The following is a 24374-nucleotide window of genomic DNA, read 5'->3' on the forward strand; positions in this document are numbered from 1 at the left end:
TGTCATGGCATCAAGCCAGTCTGGAAATAAAACTTATCAAATGCCTGGTTTTGTAAAGAATGACAAATATGTCACTGGATTAAATGGAATTTAGTATATTTATTGTCCAGATGAGGCCGTAAAATTATGCTTTTTGTACCAAATGTGCAGGTCACAGGCATTTTACTTATATATATATATATATGTCGATAGATGGATAGATAGATGTATATATCGACACTAAGATATGCAGGGTGATAACAAGTAGGAAATATTTATTGCACAAGAGCAGATCTGACTTGATAATCATACTATAGAAGTCGAACTTTCAATGCTCGAAGAGCTAAACCCACCGAAGCGTCAACAACTGCCTGATAACGGCTTAAATGTTTACTGCATTTCTCAAGAATGGAAACAGCTGATTGGAGGAGACAGCACAACGTGGTGAGTACTTTTTTCGTTTATGGTGCTCCTGTTCAAAACAAAATGCTTGATAGGAAGTCTGATATACCTTGAGCCTCTTTGTTCTTGTTCATCTTGTGTGGTGACATTTTATTGGATAAGGACAGGGCTCCTCAGTGGCAACAGAGAGGGGGGTGGGAGAAAAAAAATTCAGTGCCACGATAGGAGAGGAGGAAAAAAAATCTTTAAGCACCTGTAGCAAAACACAATGAGCAGTTTTGAAAACGGTAAAAGGAAGGAATTTTTCTAAAATGGGCCAAGTCACGTCTTCAAGGCATTCGAGATAGAGAGATGAAAGCAGCAGGGAGCAGAGGAAGTGGGGGTTGAGGAGGATTCACCTGGAGAGCTGGCTGATATTGACACGATCTCAACCAGGCAAGACGCTCTGGAAACTGACTAAACATTGGCACTATGCCTCTGAGAAAACAGAGGGTTGTTGAGGGTGGCTGCAGCTGCAGACAGCTGTTTCGAACCACATCATCAAGCTGCTCTAAGAGAAAGGCAAGGCTCAAACAGGCAAATCTCAAAAAAGAAGGAAAGGGACAGGCCTTCTGATAGGTATTTTTCAGTGGCAGGTACAGCCAAGATTAACAGGAGGTTGATGTTATGCTTTACAGTCCAAAGGAACTGAGTAGCTCACTGTTAAGGAAAGAAGATAGAGCACAACAAGGCCCATTTCCTGTGACGTTCTTTGTGTTGAAGGCTCATTTACAAGCAGGGAACCTGAATGATGTGTTTACTGTACCTAGGTCTGCCTGGGTCGTTTTTATTTTGACTTGGGCGATAAGCACGATAGGCTGGATGTGTTGATAACAAATGTTTACGACTGTCTGGTGCGCAGGTGGCCACGATTCGCCCAGACAACAATGGAGGCAAACACCAAAAATGGCTACTCTCCAATAGAGGATGTTTTGTTTTCGTTTTCTATTCTAATTATTGGAACAAGTCTGCCAGAGATCAGTAATATCTTCCCCACTCGCTGTCTGAGGAGGGTGCACAGTATCCTGCGGGACCAACATCACCCTGCGCGCCACCTTTTCCATCTGCTGCCCTCAGGGAGAAGGTACAGGTCTATACAGGCCAGAACATCCAGACTGGCCAACAGCCTGTATCCACAGGCTGTGAGGCTCCTGAACTCTCTGCCCCCCTCTCACGGACAATAACCATATCCAACTTCTTAATAGCAATGAACTGGTCTGCATTGGTGCATCATATCTTTATTCTCTTCCCCCTCCTGCCCCCCCCCCCCCCCCCTCTTTCTTAAATAGATAACTATCATATCTGATATCATATCTCACAGTACAATAATATTGAATGGGTTGCATTGTTGTATTTTGTCATGTTTCTCAGGTCTTTGTCTGAATTTCTACGAACATTATTGCTAAGGATTGTCTTATTGCATTGGAGTCACACTGGGTTAAATATGTACACTTGGGTTTTAAGGGGTATTTATTATTTTCTTCTTTTTTTTGGGTTGTATGGCAGCCCCAAACGCAATTTCATTGTTCTTGACAATGACAATAAACAAATAAATACTAAATACTAAATAATAGTGCTGTCTTTTGGCATTCCGCTTGTACATTTAGCGTAAGTTTAAGTTTAATCGCATTCTTTTTGGCCAAAAAAGAAACTCTTTCGAAACGTAAAGATACAGTAACCATAAAAAAGGCAACAGGTATTTGGGAGATTATTTAGGGTTGAGATTTGCATTCCTGCTGGATTACAGTAAAAGGCAAACGAACTCTGATCAAATCAAGCATCAAAATTCTTGTTTAAGGTAACTGTTGATCTCACTCGGTTATGAAATATGTTTTTTTTGTGCTGGGATGAAGGAAGGAATGACATTATTAAACAAGATATCTGGCCCCCGATAGTTTCAGCCGTTCCCTGCTATCCCTGCTGTTGAGACGCTATCTCAATCAGTGACCCACAGAAAAAGGCTAAACTTGTTAGCCTTTCATTTGTTGCTTGGTTTCCTGCACCAATCACTGGACAACTGCTTCATTAAGTCCTCGCAGTTCAGTGGAGTAAAACAAAAATACAAACAAAATCAGGCTGCCGCATTTCAGATGTTCATTTGGCACAGGCACAGCTCGTACTTTCTCATGTACTCTCATTCTAATTTGAGCTGGCATCGGTTTTCAAACCTTTTATTTATCCAGGGAGGCTTTTGCCGAGCACGCTTGCTGTTTTTTCGGCAACGCCCTGCTTCACGTTCACACATGGGAGCTGTAGTCATCAGTTTTTATGGATAAAAAAAGGTATTGCTCTGTCCTACTCATACAGTTTGATGGTATCTTACCTTTGGGTGGTTTGAAACTTTAATGTGTAATCATAGCCAATTCCCATGAGGCTAACTACATCCCTAAAATCATAAAGTATTATTGCACAGTTTTCATAATGGTGACAAACAACAACAGGAAGTGAGTGAGGGAACCCAACAAGACAATAAGAGGCAAGAAAAACGGAGAGGTTTGTCATCTTTTCAAAAAGTCACAATATTTTTTAATATAAAACACCTTTAAATTCGACATAATGAGGAATCCGTGATCAGGGCTTTCACCAATCCACTACCATTTGAACACTGCAGTTGGGGAGGAGATCCACCTTAGCAGCCGCTGACTTCAATGGTACATCCGAGTGCACACAGAAAAGGGTTGAAACATGCATTTACTACATTGTTACAAAGTCAAAAGCGAAAACACGAGGTCTCTTTTTGCCATTATTGGCAAAGAGTCTCTCTGCCACCTTGTGAGGGATCCAGAGGCAAAAGAGGGTACAGTCTTGACAGTTGGGCATGTACAGAGGTGTCCATTTGTTTCCTGGCACTTAGGGATAAAGTGCCCTCTTCTCTTTTAGACCGACAGCTGAAGGGAGAGCGGAAACTTGGTGTAAGGCAGGAAATTACTCAACATGCTTTAGATATTTAAGATAACAGTTTTAGACTTGCTTAGTTTTGACAAACATCAATGTAAGTGCGGCTCCTGTGCTGTGAAGTCCGCAAACAGTGTTTTGCAGGTCTGGTCAGTAACCGATAGCTGTGTCTTTCTCTCTACAGACTCTTCCCCACCATGTTGCTGGTAACGATCAATGAGTGAATAAGCACATTGTCCATTATTTGATTTGATTTTTTTTCCAAAGTAAGCATCCTGCATCTATGATATCCCAAAATGGTTCTGAGTTTTTGAATGTCAGTCTTGGAAGAAATTCCTCTCTTGTGTCCATTCACACTCACGACACTTTGATCAAGACATTCTGTTTTCTCCCCTTCCCTCCCTTTCTCTTCTAAACACACACACACTCACACACGCTCACACTACAGATGCTACAGAGGTGACGGAGGTCACCTTATTGTCTTCTGCCCAGGGCTGCAGGTTCTGCAGGGCGTAGAGGGAGGAGTTGTGCAGGCAGAGTGGGTCCGGCTGCAGTGGCTGGCTCAACGTCTTCTGGAAAGCTTCCTGCTGAAGTTGCAGCATCAGCCGGTTGGCCTGCTGCCTCTCAGCCTCCCTCTCCTCTGCAGTCTGTCTCCTGGGTGAAAGGAGGAGACAAAGGAGAGCAAAGGAGGATTTAAGACCAATATAATGTTTCTTTTTATGGCGATTGTACACAGTATCGACTTGTACCACGTGCCAGAGCGTTTTAGCAGTGTGCTATGCTTTAATAAAGAAACAGTGGGATTCTCTCCCTCCTTCTTTCTTTACTTTTTAAACAGACACCATATGTAGAATAGATCTGCAATTCTGTATTAGGTGCTTCTGTTAAAATTTTCCTGGATAAGTTAGCATATCCAGGGCTCATTTATTGTCATTTCTAATTGACAAAACCAAGAAAAAGCTGGCAGTCTTTGGTACTGGTGGTGAAGAATTTCAATCATATGCTGCAATGCCTGAAAATAACAAGAAAAAAAAATATATAGAGACATATATATATAGTAAAAAGCCACTGATCAAAGAAGTCAAAGGAATCAAGGGGAAAAAAAGCTTTTAGCGATCAGATGAGATTGCAAATTTCATAATAAATCATGTGGATTTGCAAATTGCCTGTTTTTTCTTCTGTCTTTGTACTACACCTGTGCCAGATACTCCTTCTGCTTTTGGCTACACGACAGCTGATCAAGATGAGTGACAGGTGTTGCTGAAGGAACGTGACTAATAGAGGGGGAAGACATACAAAGCACTTCCTGCCTCAAGGTGAAAAGTTGCATCTGTTTCTTTTCTTTTCAAAGAAACGACTCCGCACATCCTGTATATGCGCTGTGCTGATATCAACATTTGCTGCATTGAAAAGTCATGCGTCTTCCTAAAAAAAACAGCCTGTTTTGTAGCGTTTATGTTGGAAAACCTCCAGAGTGAACTGGTGTTTTAGTACTCAACAAAAATTACACTTCTATTTCAATTTAAATAGTGAATGTAAATACTTTTGGCAATTTACTTGAATTACTTTACAAAGGCAAGCATATCTATAAACAGTGGAACATTTTACTCTATCGGTCTTGAAAATTTCTTATTACCATAACAGAATAATTCATGGTGATTTATTTACGGACATTTGGAAATGATATGTTAAACAACATGTAATAAATGTTCAATTCTCTTAAAAATATAAAGCAAAATACAAATGGCAGCTAGAAATCACCAGCATAAGCACACCTCTAAAAACACTCTTTCAAGCACGCCAACCTCCATCCATTAGCCACACATTATTGTTAACAGCATTATCATAATCTAATTCCCTGGCTGTTGATTTGATCATCCTCTTGTTACTCGCGTAGTCGTCACACAAAGACATCCCTCATGCTCATCCTATCAGGTGCACACTACAGGGAAATGGCATAAATCTCAGCAAAAGTAGGAAATCAGAAAAGCGAGTTAAGCCAATTCCCTTGTTACTCGTGACATGCCGTTCAGTCTGCTGTTTATTTTAAGCAAATTCATTTTTACTGCACTTTGTAGTGGAAACTGTGCATTAGCATTTTATGGCTTAAGGACATGATTGCTGCAGGTTTTTTTTCTTCTATAAATGCATTTTTTTAAGAAAATGTAAATGAACATCCTTAAACCAAAATTCTATATTATACTTTAATTTACAACAAAGAGGGCAGTGATTTTTAACTGTTTTCTTTAACTTTTAAATAGAAAATCATTCGAAAAAGCTTTAAAGCCATTTACACATAAAAACCCTTAGGGTAATGACTTAAGGTAATTTAGCTGTGTGTAATATGCGTTTGAAATATGTATCCTGCTCCTTTAACAAGGGGCAGGGCATCATAATTTGATTTCCTACTCATTTACTTTCAAATGGCTATAAACAACAGTTAGAATGAAGTGAATGAGTGTGTGTTTTTTTCATGGACTCGGCAGTCAATTCCTCCTGTGAGTGTTTCAGTATTGCTTTGGACAGCAGGTTTCTAAAAGGCCTTTCAGGAGGCTCAGGAGTAATTGTGCTTGGTCAAGTGAACTGGCCTCAACTGGCAGCTAAGCTAAGCAAAATAAGTGTTGTACAACTCCTTCAATGCAATGTGGGCCATTTTACTTGTCTTCAAAGTAAGACACCAGTAAACATTTTTGGACGCAAGTGTAAAACAGAGACACATTCTGTAATGTCAGTTTGTGGGACAAGAAGATTTGTAATTCTGCGCAAACATCCTGTCCTAATGAAGTCAAAAACCATCAAGGCCTGTTTGTTTTGCTTAAGTATATAGTGGGATGCAAAAAAAGAGCAAGACGTGACACGTAGAACGGAGAACTATGTTACTTTAGCATCCAATAACACCCTGCTGCAATCTTACCGCCATTTTGTCCGCCTGTTTTGAAACCAGGTCTTAACTTGTGCATCCGTCATCTTCAGCGCCTTAGCCAGGGTGGCACGCTCGGCCGATGCCAGGTACTTCTGTCGGTGAAAACGTTTCTCAAGCTCACAGATCTGCACCCGGCTGAAGGAGGTGCGAGGCTTTTTCCTCTTAGGTGGCGTCCGGTTCTGGTACGGGTGGCCGATTCGACGGGTCACAGAAAAGGGTGAGAGGGCAGCTGAAAGAGGGAGGAAAAAGAGGATTAATTTGTCTGATGAGTGTTTTAAATTTGTAAAATTCTAGAGATTTAACATGAATGCTTGATTGGTTACTTATTTCCATTTCTAAGCTGGAGTGACCTGTTCTTCTGAATTATAAATGCATTTCCCCTGAGGATTTATTTCTATAGACTCATAAACCTAGCTAGCTTTCCATTCCTTGGTAAGATAAAAATTATTGTTCATTTGCTGCTAACTGAAAAAAAAAAGCTATGATGTTTGGGGAGTCTTAAGAGATGGCCTAGAAGCTGCCAACTGAAGAAGATAACGTCACTGCCACATTTTCCATTTCTGAAGAGCACGCTGAGATGTGCAAACAGAAAATCCAAGGAAAAAGTAATTGAGGCAGAAGTAGAAAAATGGTATGTGAATTATCACTTCAAAATTTAAAGTGCTAGAGGATAAAGACGTGAAAAATACTGACGCATATTAAGATTTCAAATGCTGTTTTAAATCCAGTTTATACTTTCTGGTGGCACACAATGGTGGCTCTTAACAATTAGCTACAGGTGAGGTTTTTTGGTGGGGGAGAGGGGGTGACTCACCTGGGCAAGCACCCTTTGGAAAAGGATAGTCTGCTAGAAGGCCATTGCCGTCTCGCAGGTGGGCAAGCTCGGGGTAATAACATTTGGCTAATGTCTCCACCGTGCTCCAGACAGGGACCCTGCCGATGTCTCCCTTGGGGAGAGGACAGAGGGATCCGGTGGCCCCCGGCCCCCCTGTGGCCTCTCCAGCTCGGCTCTCCTCTGCCTGCTCCCCTAAAGGAAAGGGAGACACAGTGAGGTCCCGCATCTGGAGCACAGCAGCAGCTGCCGCCGGGCGGGCACCGACGCATAGCAGCTAATCACATGAAGGGGCCTAAATGATGAACAGAGTCTACTTTAATGCCATTTGCTTCTAGTCTCTTAAGTTAGCATTTGGAGATCTTTAGCTAAGAAATGAGATATATGCCATTCAGAAAAAAAAATAAGTGACATCTAGCAGGATTACACAGATAAATCAAGCCCTGGCTGACCAATCAAAAACCTACAGCCAAGGTCATTCTCTGACAATGTGATGAAGCTCCATAAGTACTATTCACAGACCTACATAATATAATTGTAAGCCTAACAAAACACAATTTCTGAAGGAAAGTAGATTTTGGTGGGTCTTTTTTCATCACAATAATTGCATTTAAAAAATATTTGATATTTGCAAAATGTCTTGGAGCACAAACATGAAGCGTGTGTCATTACAACTCAAGCAATAACCTCAATTTGCAATTGTGTAACTTCTTGCACAGTGACATCATTTTTTGCAGAATAGGCTGTCATAAACTTTACACGCATTACTATTTAGAATATAGACACTTTATAATAAATGCTATTTCAAAGTATTGTTGTATTGTCTTACTTTGTCTCTTGTCGCTTAGTCACTGTTCCTTCTCAAAAATATAAACTGCAGTTTTGCACTGTAAGGGTGTACATTGTGTTTTTCTTCACTCTCTGCCTCAGTGCCTCGTGGTTCTTTTTCAACTGCCGGGTATTAATAACAAGTTATCTTCTTGCATCATAAAATATCTATGAATCCTGTCTATTTTGTCAGCCATGGGTAAACAGAAGATCGATAAATGTAATGAGATCGTTGGCCATAGATCCACTCCCAGGCCACATTCTCATTCTGAATGGAAATCAGCAGAAGAAAAGAGAAAAAAAAATACTTTCTGTCTTCTCTCCTTCTCTCTCTATCTCTATGTCATCCGTCCCCAGCAAGCTGTTTTGCCTGCTGTCTTACAGGGTGTTTATTTGTTTTTGTTTTGTCAGAAAAGCTCACCAGGAGCCAAAATGAATATGAAAACATCTGCATAGGTGTCCCCTCAGGGTTACGTGCTGCTCCTGCTGCTGCTCCTCCTGCTGCTGCTGTTCTCAGAGTTTTCAGCGACTTGAAAATTCATTTGCTATACAGACGATGACAATTTGGATGTAAAATAGAACATGAAGTTATTACGCACTTGGCAGTCATTTCAAGGGAGCCGCCAACGTCCCCTGATGGTGCTGAACATGAGTGGCAAATTGAAGCGTACACAAACAAATGATTTGTAAAGTAAAGATGAATAGCTACTATGCACTGTTACGGTAGGTCACATAAAGTTAACATCACGTAAGTGCAAATTAGTAGCACAGATTTAGTGTCTGAAGTGAAAATGTGCTACAGTTATTGGCTTTCGCATGGATTTATAGTGACCATGACCTCTTCGTTCCCTCTCATTATTATTTTTAATCTTCTATGTTAATATTCTTATAACAATTTCACGTTATGTGCTGCTCTGATGCTCAATAATAATAAAAAATGGTAATTGTACCCCTCCAATATTCCTTTTGGGACTTAGACCGGCATCTGTAGTATTTAATCACGAGTTTCTAATGACAAAATCCCCAAGATATTTCTATAACACTACTATAGGTGCTCACAATGGACTGGAGCACCTCCACAGTCCTTAATACTGAATTATACGGCCCTTATTGGACTTCATAGTGTGTTTCTAAATCTCCTGTAAAGCCACATTCTTACAGTAACTTTAAAGTGGAGTCTTAAATGTACAGCACATATGTTAAGCAACATATCATTTTTGCTTTTTGTGTCATTGCCCAAATCTATTTGGAGCTTTATGGGTCCCACAGAGAAAGCAAGCGTGCCTGTTGTTGCTCCCAGCGGCAGGTCTGGCTAACTAATACAGCATTAGATGGCTATTTCAGGCCATCTGTGGGCTAAGTAATGGGCCAGGCACATACAAGCACGTTCAGAGGCAACCTAACATGCAGCAGCACCCTTTAGACCTGACAAGTACAGCAAGGCTTTGCTTTACAGTGTGCAAAATCCTGATAAATATATGATCCAGTGGTGTGATACCCCACCAGACATGTTTAATGCTTTTTTTTTCTTTGGTTTTACTCCATATGCCTTCAGGTTTATTCATTACTATAATTATCGAGACTGTGAACTGCAGTATAGAATCAAAATGAATTATGCAATGTGCTGGATTTTAAGCCAAACCAATTAAGAATGCCCTTGCTCAATTGCATCAGTGAGTCGGTTAGTTTAGAGACAGTCAGTGTAAACTAGCTGGATGTAACTGGATTATAAGTAATATGTTACAAATAATAGTACCAAAAATTAAAGCCATATGGAATAACAAATATACTAGTCAAAATTTTATAAATCTGAAATATATCAGAAATACTGATGGCAGTAATTTGTATCTGGAGAAGAATACCACTCCTGTACAGATTCCAAATGTAAGGGTATAATAGGTCCCACGAGCTTAGAGCTTCCACAATTAGGAAATGAGTTATTAAATAAAGCTGTAAAACATAATTATTTTTCTAATAATTAATTGTTTTCCTATAGCTCGGAAAACAGTTAAGCAGTCTGTATGTGGCCATTATCCCCAACAAAAAAGCGATCATGTAAGTGTTCCCATGAAACAAAGAAAATGAAAAGAATCACCAGCAACCAAAAATAAATGCTGCAAAACACATTGCACATTTTGTTCCCCCTCTTCATCAAATGGAAAAGAAAATGGGTGCGAATGCTAAATCTGTTGCCTGGATAACACAATTTAGCATAAGCATATCAAAAAATAAAATGCTACCGTGGAGAATATGTTTGCCATAATAAAACCACTTATACTTAATAACACTTCCCGGTGACAGCGCCTCCCGTCCCCACGGCGGATATTACCTTTGTAGCAATCTAATAAATATATCCGTGAAGGATTCTAAAGGGGATATTGAAATATAACATGAACATATATTGCTATTTATTACACTATACGCAACAAAAAGCAGGGATACTGTCTTTTGTCACACGGAAAATCAGGCCAGCGTGGAAGCAAAAGGGCAGGAGCGGGTTCAGCTCTGAAATAAAATCATATTTTTTTCGGCACTGCTGCCATTTACACCCAGACACAGATATACAGGAGAGAAAAGGCGCTTTAATTATATTTCTTTTATTTCTGTTAGGTGGTCTACAGTGAAAGACGCTGTATTATTGCTCTGTTTATTGTCAAAATGTCCAAACAATTCAAAGAACATATTATTATGTACTTTGATCCTTCATCAAAGATGACAAATTTCTGTTAGATTATTATTATTAGTAGTAGTAGTAGTAATCACTAGTGGTAAAAGGCTTGGTTTCTTAAAATTAGTACATATTTTACTTGACATTTTGTGCTGTAAAGCCCAATTTTCATTTCACTATCCATTATATTTTTCTTCAGTTACTAACTAGTCTTAATTTTCATTACATATTATTGTGCTATGTTTTATGTTATTAATGTATTATTTTTTAATTCGTTTCTGACGTAAAAAAAATAATAATGTGAAAAAAATAACATTACAAATAAATCTTGAACCCGTATATAGACGGGTTTGTTTATTTTTTTGAGCAGAGTACATTGAAAAATAAAGGTGGCTACTGTTAGCCTCCGACTACTACTGATGCTGTTGCTGCTATAGTTGTGCGTGTGTACTTTTACGCACGGTGCGGCTTTATGTATGATTTTATTCTTCTCTGGTTGATTTTTGCCTACATGTTCAGGAACAGCAGATGGAAAATAGCAGCTAGCTAACCCTGGTGAACTTATTTTAATTCTTCACTCGTCCTTCAGAAATAAATAAAAATAAAATAACACATAAATTAGTTGCAATAAAATAGCCTGACGCACAACATTTTAGGCCTGTAAGCGCTGAGTGAATACACAGAGGAGTGGGTGACCACCAAGGATACATCAGTAGGCTACATGAAGTGTATCTTTACAGATGGATAAATGATGCCCCTATAACCCGTAAATCTTTTGCGACAGTCCAATTCAGCTTACTGTGATTAATAACACGAGTTTGTGCCATGTGGGAGGCATCCCGGCGTGAAAAATGAGAATCTATTGTCGAAGTTAACAGGTTTCGTTTACATCTCTGCAAGAAAAAAAAGAAAGAAATCCTGCCATGAATGCCAGAGCTGGAAGCATTTGGCAACATGTTTAGCTGTTTAAATCTGCACGGGACCGTTTTTCTCCTCCGGTTTCAACTTGGAAGGCGAAAAGGAAAAACAAGAAACAAGGAGAAACATTTAAAACGGTGCTCTACCCATCAGGATAGATGATAGTCCATTTGATTTACGGCCTTTTATAGGAAACAGAGCAGGCTAAATCTGGAGTGTTTGTGTGTGTATATCTGAATGTGTGTGTGTGTCTGCGCGCGCGCGTGTGTGTGTGTATGTGTGGATAGTGCTACTGTAGCTGCTGCTGTAGCTGTTCCTGCTGCTGGTGATCTTTGGCTGATCAATACAGAGGAAAGATATAAGCTGTGAAATAATTACAGCGACACAAAGCTGAGAGAAATTAAACGAGGGGCCCTCGGTGACTATGAGTAAAATTGATAAGCCTATTTACACTGTATCTTTTTGCAGATGACATATCGTCCCCCGGTATTTAATAATTAATCAGGTAGAAAGAACTGAAGAGTGAATATTTAATGCATGGAGAGGAGGGGGCGTGCGCGCGCAAATCCATGATGTTCTTCCTTTATAGCAATGAGGTCATGAGAAAAATATAAGCTGAACCACCCCTCCCCCACCCAAAAAAAGAAAACAGAGAACGCAGAAATCGTTTTTATGAAATACGTTTACCTATCTCAGCATATTCCATTAAAATTTTATTGGCAATCGGTTTTTTTTTTACCATTTTCTCACTGAGAATTATCTTTCGTATGTTTTTCATATAATTTATTATAAACAATATATAGTCGTTATACTAGAAAAGAACTTATCTTCAATTGCATTACATTTCATTATTTAAATAAGCATACATATAATATTTAATTAAGTAAAGCAAATATCTCATTTTGGATTGAGAAGGAAACAAATAAAAAAACGATGTCAGCCTTTAAGTAGCATGTGATTCTGATAGTGTTGAAGGGCGTGTGGGGTTTTGGGAACAAAAATGGCTGCATGTGTTTGCAGACACCTGAATAAAAAACATAGGCAGGAATTATGTAACTCATCGTGGGTATTAAAAGCCCAAATGGCACAAAAATCGACTTCGGTGAATTTCATTTTTAAGGAAAAAAAATAAAAGCAGCTGGTTCTGAAAGAAGTAAAATTGGAAATAAAAACTACAAATTAAAAAAAAAAACCCCACTGAAGTCTACATATAGTCTGCTAGAGTAAGTCTGCAAGCAATATTGTAGCTGTTGTCCAATTATAGCCTAATTTACTCAGTTCAAATAATAATAATAATAATAATAATAATAATAATAATAATAATAATAATAATACATTCTTGTTTAGAATTTAACATGTCATATATTGTTACTACGGTGACTCATCTTGCTTTCTCAATTGGCTCTCCGGGAGAGGGGGGAAAAAATCATTCATCCTCATGAAAAAACGGGGGACGTCGTTATCCGTCATCCGCTGTAAATGGAGAGTGATGGTCCAATACTGATTCATCAGCATGTCCGAGTCAATTTCTCCACTCGTTTATCAGGCTGCCCTTCCAGCATAATAAAACTGACTGTGTGCGCATATATGATTCGTTATAGATTACAACCTAAAGATGAAATCATCAGCGCCACTTTGTTGAGCCATTATAGGCCCACTTCACGCTTCGTCGGTCGGGGGTTGTTTTCAACACAAGTGTTAGTAAATTCATAATTTCCTCTTTAGTGGCTGTGAGGAAAATATTCACTTTTTTGGTGGTAAATAACGAGGTCTTGCTTTCTGACCTACTATGTCTGTGTTCATGAAAAACATTAAACTACAAGTGTTGTGGGACCAGGATAAGATTTATTCTTTACCTGTTAATCTGTCCTTGGCGAATCTTCTGCTGCTTTCCATCCACGGAAATGTGAAGTTTGCTGCATTCCCCATTCCCATCCCCGGCATCGAGGGGATGCCGGGTCCGATGCCCGGTGGATGCGTCGATGGGGGTGGATGAGGAGCAGCAGCGGCGGGTGGCGGTGGCGGAGGCGGCATGGGCCTGTGCGCCGGCACCCGAATTACCCCACCTGCACCTCCAGAGTTCACGTTAACGTTCATGTTCATACTGACGTTCATGTTCATGTTGACATTATAGGAGCCGGCTAAACCCGCCGCTGCTGCCATGGAGCAGGCCGGGTTGTAGACGCTGTTGTACCCATTGCTGTAGACATTAGAGGCCAGCGCGTAATCCGGGTCACCGGTCCGGTTAGGGAGCATGCAGCCGCTGGACTGGTCCGAGCTGTTGAGGATCTGGTCGATGCCGAAGCTGATGGGTTCATGCTGCTGCTGGTGCGTCTGGTTCACCTCCTCGATCCCAGTGTGCTCCATAGTTTTTGTTCTTAATGTGCTTGTCAGTATATTTTATCAGCGCACGGATGTGTTTTTGACATATAGCAATTCACGCCTTTGGAAATGAAGTATTTGGATGTAGTCTGCAGTGGTGAGCTTTTTTTTTTTTTTTTTTTTTTTGCTTTCGAGCATCGACACGGGCCTGTTCTACTCCCAGGAAACCAATAAGGTGTCCAGCGCTATCCAAAATCTTCCCATTATTTTTTGTCCAACAGTGGGATCGGGTGTTCCCTAAATTAAATGCCTATCCGTCGGACTAAGAAATACCGTATCCATCTTTAATAGCGAGTTCTTTCCAAGTGAATTAGATACAAGGCAGCTTTACAACAAGAAAAACAGCCGATAAATGCCAAATGGCTATCCCGAGTAGCCTACTTACTGAGAAAAATCCGAGATTTTGGGGGGAGGCACCTCTCTGGAGAGACTTGATGCGCTTTGTTCGCCTACTCGGGCAAAGACGATCCATACGCTGGGGTCACGATAGGATAACCAAAGCTCGTCGCATCAAAATGGAGCTGAAGACAAAACAAAACAACCCCGAAGAAGCGAAACGAAGCGCTGACCTCGCAGGCGTGTTTATTAATTGGAGGGGAGCGCGGAAGAGTGCTCTGTAGTGCTGCGTTTCAGCAGGTGAGACTACCCTCTGCGTAAAAGCTGCCATTCGGTCCTCCAGCCAACCCTCCTTCCCTCCCTCTCTTCTTCCCTCCCTCCTCCTCGGTAGGACAGTTGTTTTGCTCGGATGTCTTAAAGAAACCGCAGCTTTTTATTTTTTATTCAGCTCTTCTGGTTTCAAATGCAAGGTTTCGTGCATTTAGTGGAACTGAGGCCCGCGTCAAGTGGCTACTTTCACCTTAATGCTCCTCTACGTATCAGAGATTTGAGAACTATGCTAGGTCTTCAGGAATGATAATATTTTTTCAGTTTTAAGAAAGTAAATTATTTAACAAAAATCAAAATTGAACAACAGTGGGGGACAAAATCACAGGACAAAAAAAAAGAACATTGCTGTCTGTGAACATAAACTAAAGATTTATGTAAACATTTCCCACAATAACATTATGAGCTTTGGTGAGTTTATGACAGCAAATGGTCTGATAATCATTATCTTTATGTTATGACCAAGGTTTTCAAATCAGTGCTCTCTGTTAGGATTTTATTCTTTCCCCAAGGAAAACTGCTGCTGGACATGATTTGGAACAGAACTTAATAGCAAGGGGACGCTTTAAGGAAAACAACAGTTTACTCTTCAATTAATCCTACTTTATGTGTAATCCACGAAGCCACTTAAACTGCATACACAGTGACACATATTCCGCCAGAGTTTGTTGGTACCATCATTTATCCATTATTCACCAATATTCTAACCAGTAGAAACGGACAGAAGATCAAAAGAAGTGACAGCGAGCTGTGTGGTATCTCCGCTGATTTGATGGCAGCTGATAGCAGTACAATTTATCCTAAATGAAACAACAAACTGTGAGCAAGTGTAAAGGTGCTTGTTGCGCGTTTGCGCACAATGAAGTCATAAATCTCAGATTTTGATGTGATCACTGTAGGCGCTGATCGTCTCATTCCAATACACACGATCACAAAGATAGATAGATAGATAGATAGATAGATAGATAGATAGATAGATAGATAGATAGATAGATAGATAGATAGATAGATAGATAGATAGATAGATAGATAGATAGATAGATAGATAGATAGATAGAATTAAACAAATAAATAGCAGATGGACAGATATCAAGAAGCCAAATGTGAAAAGCGGCGTTTCTGATTTGCACAAATTATTTAACCTTTCCCCGCCCGGAGCGACGACGTGGATCAGTCGGGTCTCAATTCAATAAAAATGAAAAATGGCTCATAATAAAAGCGCGACACGGGGAAAAACGAATTTAATATATCACCGTTTTATTACGCACTTATTTCACTTTCTGTGCGAATAAAGATATCTCTCAACTGCACAAGGTGGCTAGAGGGAAGCATAAAAATCAATTGTGTGAATTCGAGGCCATATCAATAACGGTGCGGGACGAGACCGGTGCGAGTGTAGCTGCTATTAGGCCTGTTTATATTTGTGCGTTACAATAAAATGAATAGGGACGGGAGGATGCACTGAGACTCGGATCAGCTTACTGACAAGGTAATTGGCCGTTTATGCAAAACCAGGAAGATCTATGGGCAGGAAGGCGGAAAATAATGTTTGCAAGCCACTTTGGGGTAACACATCTCTCCCTGTTGGTGATGTCAGCAGCTGTGATGTGATGTCTGATTGGGCGTCACCTTAAGTGACATTTCTTTTCTTTTTGGATACAGAGCATGCAGGGAATCCCATTTTTTCCATGTCCAGTAAATAGAAAATCTGATGTACTGATGCTCGATTTACAGAACTGTATCTAAAATTGCCGACTGCTCTATTGTTGCGCAACACTGTAATGTAGATTCAGACTTTTAAAAGGATGATCAACTTGTGTGTGGGGTCAGCGTTAGATGAATGCGTCCTATCACAAATTCTGAGTGATTATAATCTAAAACATTTGGAATTTGAGGGATCTGAGGGAAGCTGTTAGATCGCATATTTCGATTAGATCATAATAATAATAGTAATTAGTAGTAGTATTAGTAGCATTTACATTTATATTGATTATTTGACATCTCATTTCCGAAGGATTTTAAGAGACATAATCATGTTAAACAAAAGAGTTAAAGTGTAAACCTCTAATGTAGGTGTAATATCTGAGATCTCTTTATTGAGCTTGACAACCTGAGCCTGCTCAATAGGACACCAAGCGTCTTGTTTCATTATTCTCAACAATTTAGACTGCACACCATGATTAGCTCTCGTGTAAAATGAACGTATTATAATGAGACACCAGGGAGTTAAGATGGGGTTTTAAAACTTATCTGATGTCTAATGTGTAGTTTGGGACTCTTTAGATGGATCGAGCAACTTCTTATCCTGTGACCTGTAGCAGGGTTTCCTTCTACTTGTATACTTTTTTTTATTATTTTCAATCCTTTAAATGGTTTTTTGATTTGTTTTAATTCTCTGGATTTTATTTTCTTTTGACATCCAAAGCACCAGGTTTTGAGCCATATCTTGCTAAATCTTATCGACGCATGACATAGCGCATTGTGAAACACTGTTGGGACTGTTCTCTGTGGACTCCATATTCTCTCTAGCTTCAAGTGCGAGTTAAAACATCTTCCTCTGGCCACACTTCCCACTTATATATATCTCCCAGTCTGCGAATCTGCGGTGGCAATTACCCAGTTTTCCAAAAGAGACTGTTTTTTCTTCCAATGTGCTACACCTGCAGAACGTCTTAAATTATTGTAGATTTTTGAATAAAGATCCCTGAACTTGTTTTGTCATTATAAAAATCTATAATAGGCCCATAGGAGGTTTATCTATAGGTTTTAAACGTAAACTCAACATGATGCTGTGCAGGTTTGCAATCAGCAGTTTTACTAATGCAATAAAACCCCATAGCCAATTAAGATACCCCCCCCCCCCCCCATCGCACGCACACACACACACACACACACACACACACACACACACACACACACACACTCAGACACGCACATCCCAACACACACAAACACATGTGCGCATGCACGCATGCTCTCTACTCTCTCTTAATATGAAAGCCCCTTGCTGACTTTGCCCAAAGGCGTTGTCTATGGTTGCCGGCTGTGCGTGATGAATCGTTATCTCCAGGCCATGTTGCTCGTCTGGGTAATAAAGTACCAGCAAAGCGGAGACAAAAGGAATTTGTCACAGTTGCCTCCCCGATATATTAGTGACCTATAGGCCGATTTAGCTCTCATTTGGGGGACTGAGGGAGCTGCACACCAAATTAAAATGAACAGAAGAGGATGATAAAAAAAGACGCAAATGGCAAAGTTACGTATAAGCAAAGAGCCAAAGGATGCTCGGGCTTTGGGAGAGGACCGTATAGATCTCCTTCTGGGCTTACAAATTCATAATAATATACAACTAGCGGTATACTTTAGTTACAGGTAATCTTTCACATAATGCTCTAAGATGCATGCGAACCAGCTTTCCGTGCTGCAAGTGTTCAACGTTTTCCAATACATTTCAGCCGGTCATAAATCTGGATTTGGCCTAATTCTCCAGCACTGAGGGGATCACAGTTCAGGCCTATTCTAAGTTATTATTTATATGTAATCCTTGAGGGGTTTTATTAACAGAACGTTGATAAGAAAGGAATACAAGACAAAATAAAAGTCACCAAACAGAAAAAGCTTAATGTTAAATACTGGACACAATGTTACTTAAATTAAAAAAAAAAAGTATAATTTTACCCAGTGAATCATCAACAAAACTTTCAGCAAAGTTCACCGTTTCCCCCTGAAATGAATGGAAATACTCGAGTAAAATATTGTTTTCTTAAAAGTGGCCTGGAGGATTCACTCTCTGTAATAATATTATTTTGTATCACTGGCTTTGTATCTTTAGATTGTGCTATGAATTTTTTTACTGTCCATGGATTTTTTTGTACAAAAGAACCCCACCCACACCCCTCCATTCACTTAAAGTTGGCTTCATTTTTCCATAAAACAACAAAAAACAACAAAACTAAGAAAAATTAGAGAGCACGTTGATAATTGTGAACATCTTCCTGCCTAGTTGACACCACACACACAAAACCTGCAGTTAACACAGGAAAAATTCACTAAGGACAAACACAGGCATCTCATAATGGATGTCTACCTGCCAAGTTATATGCTCTTCTCTTCCCAGTTTTGTTTGGTTCTCTGTTGCTATTAGGTTGAAATTCAGAGGAGACACACCTAGAAAAAATAACAAAGTCCAACTGTTAAAGGACTCATCCATGCATCAAGTTAAAAATTAAAATGCACTGTTCCAAAGACCTAAAAATATCATTATAAAATACCCATGAATTTTAATAAACTCAAAAGTTCAATACCACATGTTTATTGGAAACACATAGCATTACCACGGCACGTTTTGTTGTCTGTGAGAAGAACATGAGTTCTTCTACAAAAGCCTTTTCACAGTTACTTAATACAAGTATATTTGTCTGATTTGTCTGTATTTGCTTTACGTTTGGTGGTGAATTCTGCTGTTGCCCTTACCTTTACAGTTCAAGCCATATCAGTGATCAGCTTAGGCACATTTACAGATTTCTGATTCATAGCAAGACTACAGGCAAGGGTGTCTTGGTAGCCTTTGAGTGGGTTTAGTTCCCAGAGTCTTTTCTCCAGGTAGCGAGATAAATAAATGGACACCTGCACAAAAATCATATTTGGCCTCAATGCTAGCACCTTAATGATCTCTGAAAGTATCTAGAAATATATAACAGCTAGAGTATTTTGTGCTGCCAGGAGCCTTGTTTTATTGCAATTCAAAGTATACAAATTTGTGTATACATGGACAGAAATTGATCTTTTTCAGCCCAGAGTACATTCAAAGTAAAAGTTACTTGTGCGTAGGTACATTCTTGGACAAATGCCTGCTAACACTTGGCTGCTGTGTGCCCACAAATTTTAAACCACACCAACATGGTCGGATATTTGAAAACCTTCTTTGATATGACAACTTCCTATCTAGAAATAGTTTAAAGAAATGGGTTTCTGAAGACAAGAAACAAGAGGTTAGCCTTGTGCTGTTCCATCTCTTTTCATTTTAGATCAAAAATAGTTCGTTTGACAGTTTTGTGTGAGTTTCCAAAGGGTAGCAAATCTGACCTGACACCACTTATCCTTGACCTCAGGCTTGACTTTGACTGTATGGAATTAAGTATCAGCTAACTTAATAATCAGTCTCTCTGAAAGCATTGCCTTGCATGACTAAATAGACAGTGGATGGGAAGTATGGAAATACGCTAATGGAACTTGTTGAAATCTTGCATGTCTGCACCAATTTCGAGCTCGTCACACTGGTGACCTTGAAAATAAAGGTTTCCAAAAATGTGGAATTATGTAAAAATGTCTGTAAGTAAGTCTAAGATTTTTTTTCAAAATATAGCTATTAATTATAGTGCCTTAATGCAGCCAAAAACTGAAAAGTAAAAATAAGTTGTTAAATCTTAGGAAACAAAGTGTAAAAATATTGGTTCCACGTGGGGCACAAACCCTGGTGTCTTGAGTCAAAGTCTTTGGACATAAAAGAAGAAGCAAAAAGCCACAAGAATAGGATATACCCATAGAACCCTGAATCATGTCACTCTCCAGTTACAAAACTGTGGTGCAATAACTATGCTGTGATCCGCAGACGGTACTGAAGGTGTAGAATTCAGGCTTGAAGAGGGTAATGTACTTGTGCTTTTTTCCAAACACTTACAGGAGCCTCATAGAAACAGAGAAGCAGAAGAATTTCATAGAAAAATATTTCAGGTTTTCTGTGGACTTGTTTTTGCACTCATGCCCACTTGATACATGGAGAATTATAACGTATTGACTTTACTGTCTAAAAGATGGTACATATTAAGGTTTTTTTTTTATATAAAATGCATGAACTGAGAAGTCCTCTTGGCTCCATGAGCTGTGACAGAAGTATTAATCAAAGTAGATGAATGCAACTGCTTATATTTTCTTAAATTTATTTTCCAGGATATCTAACTGGATTAAATATGTCTCTATTAAAGCTAAGAGCTATAAAGTTGTTGTTGTTGTTGTTGTTGTTGTTGTTGTTTTTTAGAAATATAAAACAATCATTCTACTTAGTAAAATTGAACCTCTACAGTATTAGATTGTTCAAACTTTTCACTGGTTCCAGACAGTGACAGGTTTTACTTTTGGCAGCCAGGGTTGTTTACTCACACGAAAATCACTTTCATTTTCTGTTTTGGTAATATCGTTAAGTTGTGTTTGCAATCTGCAGGTTGTGTTGGGTTTTTTTGCTGAGCACTGATTTCGCCACATCCCCAGTTTTCAAAAATTCAAAATCCCATTTTCTGCCATAGGAACGACACCTATAATCACTAGTGACCCTCCTCGTGTTGCTGTAGCCATCAACCTTCATGGTGTTGAGCCTTTTATCGAGTGTAGACAAACAAGACTCAGCGACTCAAGAAACAACATCAGCATGTAGAGTGCAGCGCCACCAGTGTTCTGCTACAAATCACAGAACCCATAAAGAACCGTCATGTACGTGGAACCCTTTTTGTTGAGAGTGTAGGATTACATTATTCTGCATTTGGAGGGTTCAGTCCTTGACTCTTCGCCTCCCTCAGGGGAAAACCTGGCGCCTCATGCCCCTATCAGACGACTCAACTGGACTGAATGGAGAGGAGGAGGGGAGGAAGAGGGGAGTAAAACCAGTGAAAAAAGAGATGAGAAACCGCTGAAATACAGGCATGGGACTGGGAGGATGGAGGGATGTCATGTTTCTGCACTAGGCCTAAAAAAAGAATCGGGTAATTATTATTATTATTATTATTATTATTATTATTATTATTATTATTATTATTATTATTATTATTGTTGTTGTTGTTGTTGTTGTTGTTGTTGTTGTTGTTGTTGTTGTTGTTGTCATTGTTTTTATTGTTGTGATACATGTATTTATTTTAAAAGGATAAACTGTATTTAATCTCTAAGTTTTTATGAAAAAAAAATCGACCCCTAAAAAGGTAAAATAGAAGCGATCATTTCATTACTGGACGTCAGATTTCTTGAGTTTATCTTTTTCTCCTTTCCTTTTAAATGCAAACCGATTCATTTTGCCCTTCTCAGCTGTTTGCCTCAGATAAACCTATCGATTAGACATCAGTTAGATTCCTAGCCAGGGTTTTATTGAGTAAGTTGGTGAACCTTAAAGTGAATTACAGGAACTGCTCTGCCCCTCCGGTGAACTATTTAGGTGAATCTAATTTACTTTGATAAAGACCATCTATTTTATTTACTCTGATCGCCATTTTCATCGAAGCTTTATTGTGAGACTGTGAGGGCAGAGTTGGTGGAGGTTTTTTCGGGAGGAAAGAAAATTAGGATTTTGAATTAGGATTCGATATTTACAGGTTTAAGCAGAAGAACAGAAAAAAAAGAAGAACAAAGCCGCAAGATTACATATTTATAAAATTATTATTACCTACCTGTAATTTTTTGTAAATGTGATCATATTCACTCAGTAAAACCGATAAAGTTTTTGTTATTATTATTTTTTTAATTTTATTTTTTGTGTGCAGGAGTAACAGAAATCTGCAATTTCCACGTGAGCTGCTACAAGATGTACGAGAAGACTTCTTTCCACTTCTCCAGTGAACCTATATAAAACGGAGCATCTTTTTAATTGACTAATTATGTTTTTTTCCCCCTTAAATAAATTATTTGAAATTATATTTGATTAGATGGATTAATAATAATGCAGGTACTGTGGGGAAAAATTAAGATTTACATTTTACACTTTAGATTCTTTTTTAATGGGAGGATAGAAATACGTGTTTTTCCTGAATGCTAATTTTGCAGTTAGCACACACACACACACACACACACACACACACACACACACACACACACACACACACACACACACACACACACACACACACAGATATATAAATAAAAGATAATATTTGGCCACAAAAACGTGACGAATCTCTGCAGGACAACCAGGATCAAACGTGATAAACAAACTGGACAGAGGTTGTTTGTCGTCCCCTTCATTCCCTGAGTCTACAGTCCAAATCCCGACTGCTCGGAGAGCCTGTTGTACACATGCGTCGTATTTAAGTGTAATTGGCCGTATCATTGGCTTTTGTCTTGTTTACAAAGCGGGCAACAGGAGCGGTAATTTAATTTCCGCCGCCGCATTGAAGAGCCACCAGCCGCCTGTCAGGGCCGAGCACAGCCTCCCCATCCCCGGGCAGCGGGTAGGCGAAAGACCCGGGGCGATTCTGGAGAGAGAGTAAGGGAGAAAGAGGAGGGGCGGAGGGTGAGGAGGGCGACATCTGCCTCACAATAAAAGTCAATATGAATGATATGCTGGGATGCAATGGAGGATGGACATGTCATTATGGCTTAAAAATATTTATACTGCTGTGACCAAGTGGTGACCAAGAGTGTTTTGCTTTTGATGAATGTACATTTTCTTTGTTTACCCGTTAGCTTCCAGTTGCACATATCTTCTTATCAATGGATTATTTCATATTAACATTATAGCAACATAAGATATACTAATTCGCTTTCATCGCCTTTAGATTATTTACAGATTATTTACAGATTATTTACAGATTTTTAATTTTATCCGTCACTTGTTTTTTATTGTTTAATTTAAATGTAAGCTCACTCACGTCTTGTTTTTTTCCCCTCGCCACAAAATAATTTGAGTTAACGTGAAAAATTAACCTAAACCTACCTAACCTAGAATCCGAGACAGTATAACAGAAAAGGGAAGAATAAGATCAGGATATTACAACTGATGGATTTCTTTTTCTGATGACGATCAGCATTACCACCCTTTCCGTTATCATCACAGACTTTGTACAAAAAACTAGGACGAAGAAAGAAAGCAAAAGGGCAAAAGCACATTGACGCTCTTATGTGAAAGAGGAGCAAAGTAAAATTAAAAGCAACCGTGCCAGGTTCAAGTCTGGAAAAGAGGAAGCACTACTTACACTTTGTAAAAAAAATAAATATATCAATAAATAATGATAATAATATACAAGAATTAAATTTAGACCACACAGCGGGCTGAAGTTGCTGATTTCACATTGGAGACATTTGGTGGTGTTTTTAGGACAAATTCAAATTTAATTGAGCACAGTATGAAGGGAATAAAAGGCTCTGCTACGCATTTAAAACTCAGACCTGTCTTTAAAGGTCATTTAATTTCTCATTTGGAAAAAAAAAAAAGAAAGAAAGAAAAAATCTTTATAGGGTTGATTCTTGTTTATGTTTTAGAAATTAAATAATGAATTTAAAAGGTTAAATTTGTTTGCAAGAAGAAGAAAAATAAGAAGCTTTTATAAATTAACTCTTTATTGGTATTAAACAAGTCTGGGGAAGAATGAACCATGTACCGAGCTGTGTGTGTTTGTTTACTAGACCAGCAGCGAGGGAGAGAGAGAGAGAGAAAGATGGCACATTAGGCCTGGGGGCACATCATTATTAGAGAGCCTGGCTTCGCTCCCTTTCTCTCCATTTCCATCTCCACCTCTCTCTCGCTCTCTCTTACTCTCTGCCTCTTCTTAACTCTACCAGACCCAATGCATCCAATCGCAGGGGTGGTCGAAGGACAAACAGAACGGCCATCGTGCGGAAGCTTCCGTACAGGGCAGCGCAGTTCCTGTTCTCTAATTAAACCATGATACAATGCAATATTCCTCTCCAAATATTCTCACATAAATTCATTTCACAACCCATTAAAGATACAGCGGGTGAGATCATTTACATCACAGTGTCCCAGTACAATACAGCATGATGCCGGCTTTAACAATGCCGCCAAATGTGCCAAGTCCCCTGGTTGAACGGCAACCTGGTAGGCATTAACTCAACATAATGTCTCACAA

The 24374-nt window shown here is 39.2% G+C and overlaps 1 protein-coding gene and 1 long non-coding RNA gene across 5 annotated transcripts; one reads left to right on the forward strand and one right to left on the reverse strand.

The window, feature by feature from the left end:
• Window positions 1-2914: 2914 nt before the first annotated feature.
• tlx2 (T cell leukemia homeobox 2) lies at window positions 2915-14554 on the reverse strand. 4 transcript variants are annotated; one of them, XM_026183369.2, is made up of 5 exons: window positions 13341-14554; window positions 7053-7265; window positions 6230-6467; window positions 3789-3969; window positions 2915-3308 (listed from the first exon to the last, which is right to left on the reverse strand). In XM_026183369.2, the coding sequence occupies exons 1-5, from the start codon at window positions 13849-13851 to the stop codon at window positions 3297-3299; spliced, it is 1155 nt and encodes a 384-aa protein (XP_026039154.2). In that variant the 5' UTR covers window positions 13852-14554; the 3' UTR covers window positions 2915-3296. The 4 variants fall into 4 exon arrangements, with proteins under 4 accessions (XP_026039154.2, XP_080161112.1, XP_026039146.2 ...); XM_080304986.1 differs by lacking the exon at window positions 7053-7265; XM_026183361.2 differs by lacking the exon at window positions 2915-3308 and having other exon boundaries at window positions 3629-3969.
• A 6360-nt stretch (window positions 14555-20914) lies between these two features.
• LOC145430268 (uncharacterized) lies at window positions 20915-22203 on the forward strand. Its single transcript, XR_013910730.1, has 2 exons — window positions 20915-21284; window positions 22053-22203. It is a non-coding gene; the product is annotated as an uncharacterized LOC145430268 (long non-coding RNA).
• The last annotated feature ends 2171 nt before the right edge of the window (window positions 22204-24374 follow it).

The sequence above is a fragment of the Astatotilapia calliptera genome, chromosome 2 (genome assembly GCF_964374335.1).
Source record: "Astatotilapia calliptera chromosome 2, fAstCal68.1, whole genome shotgun sequence".
Taxonomy (NCBI): Eukaryota; Metazoa; Chordata; class Actinopteri; order Cichliformes; family Cichlidae; genus Astatotilapia; species Astatotilapia calliptera.

Bases quoted from the DNA above. Each gene is read 5' to 3' on its own strand.
- tlx2 (XM_026183361.2), bottom strand. From the start codon at position 13,851: ATGGAGCACACTGGGATCGAGGAGGTGAACCAGACGCACCAGCAGCAG. The intron at 7,266-13,340 runs GTAAAGAATAAA...CCTTTCCTTTAG, and splicing joins CGCCAAGGACAGATTAACAG to GGGAGCAGGCAGAGGAGAGC. The intron at 3,970-6,229 runs GTAAGATTGCAG...CCTTTCACCCAG, and splicing joins AACAGGCGGACAAAATGGCG to GAGACAGACTGCAGAGGAGA.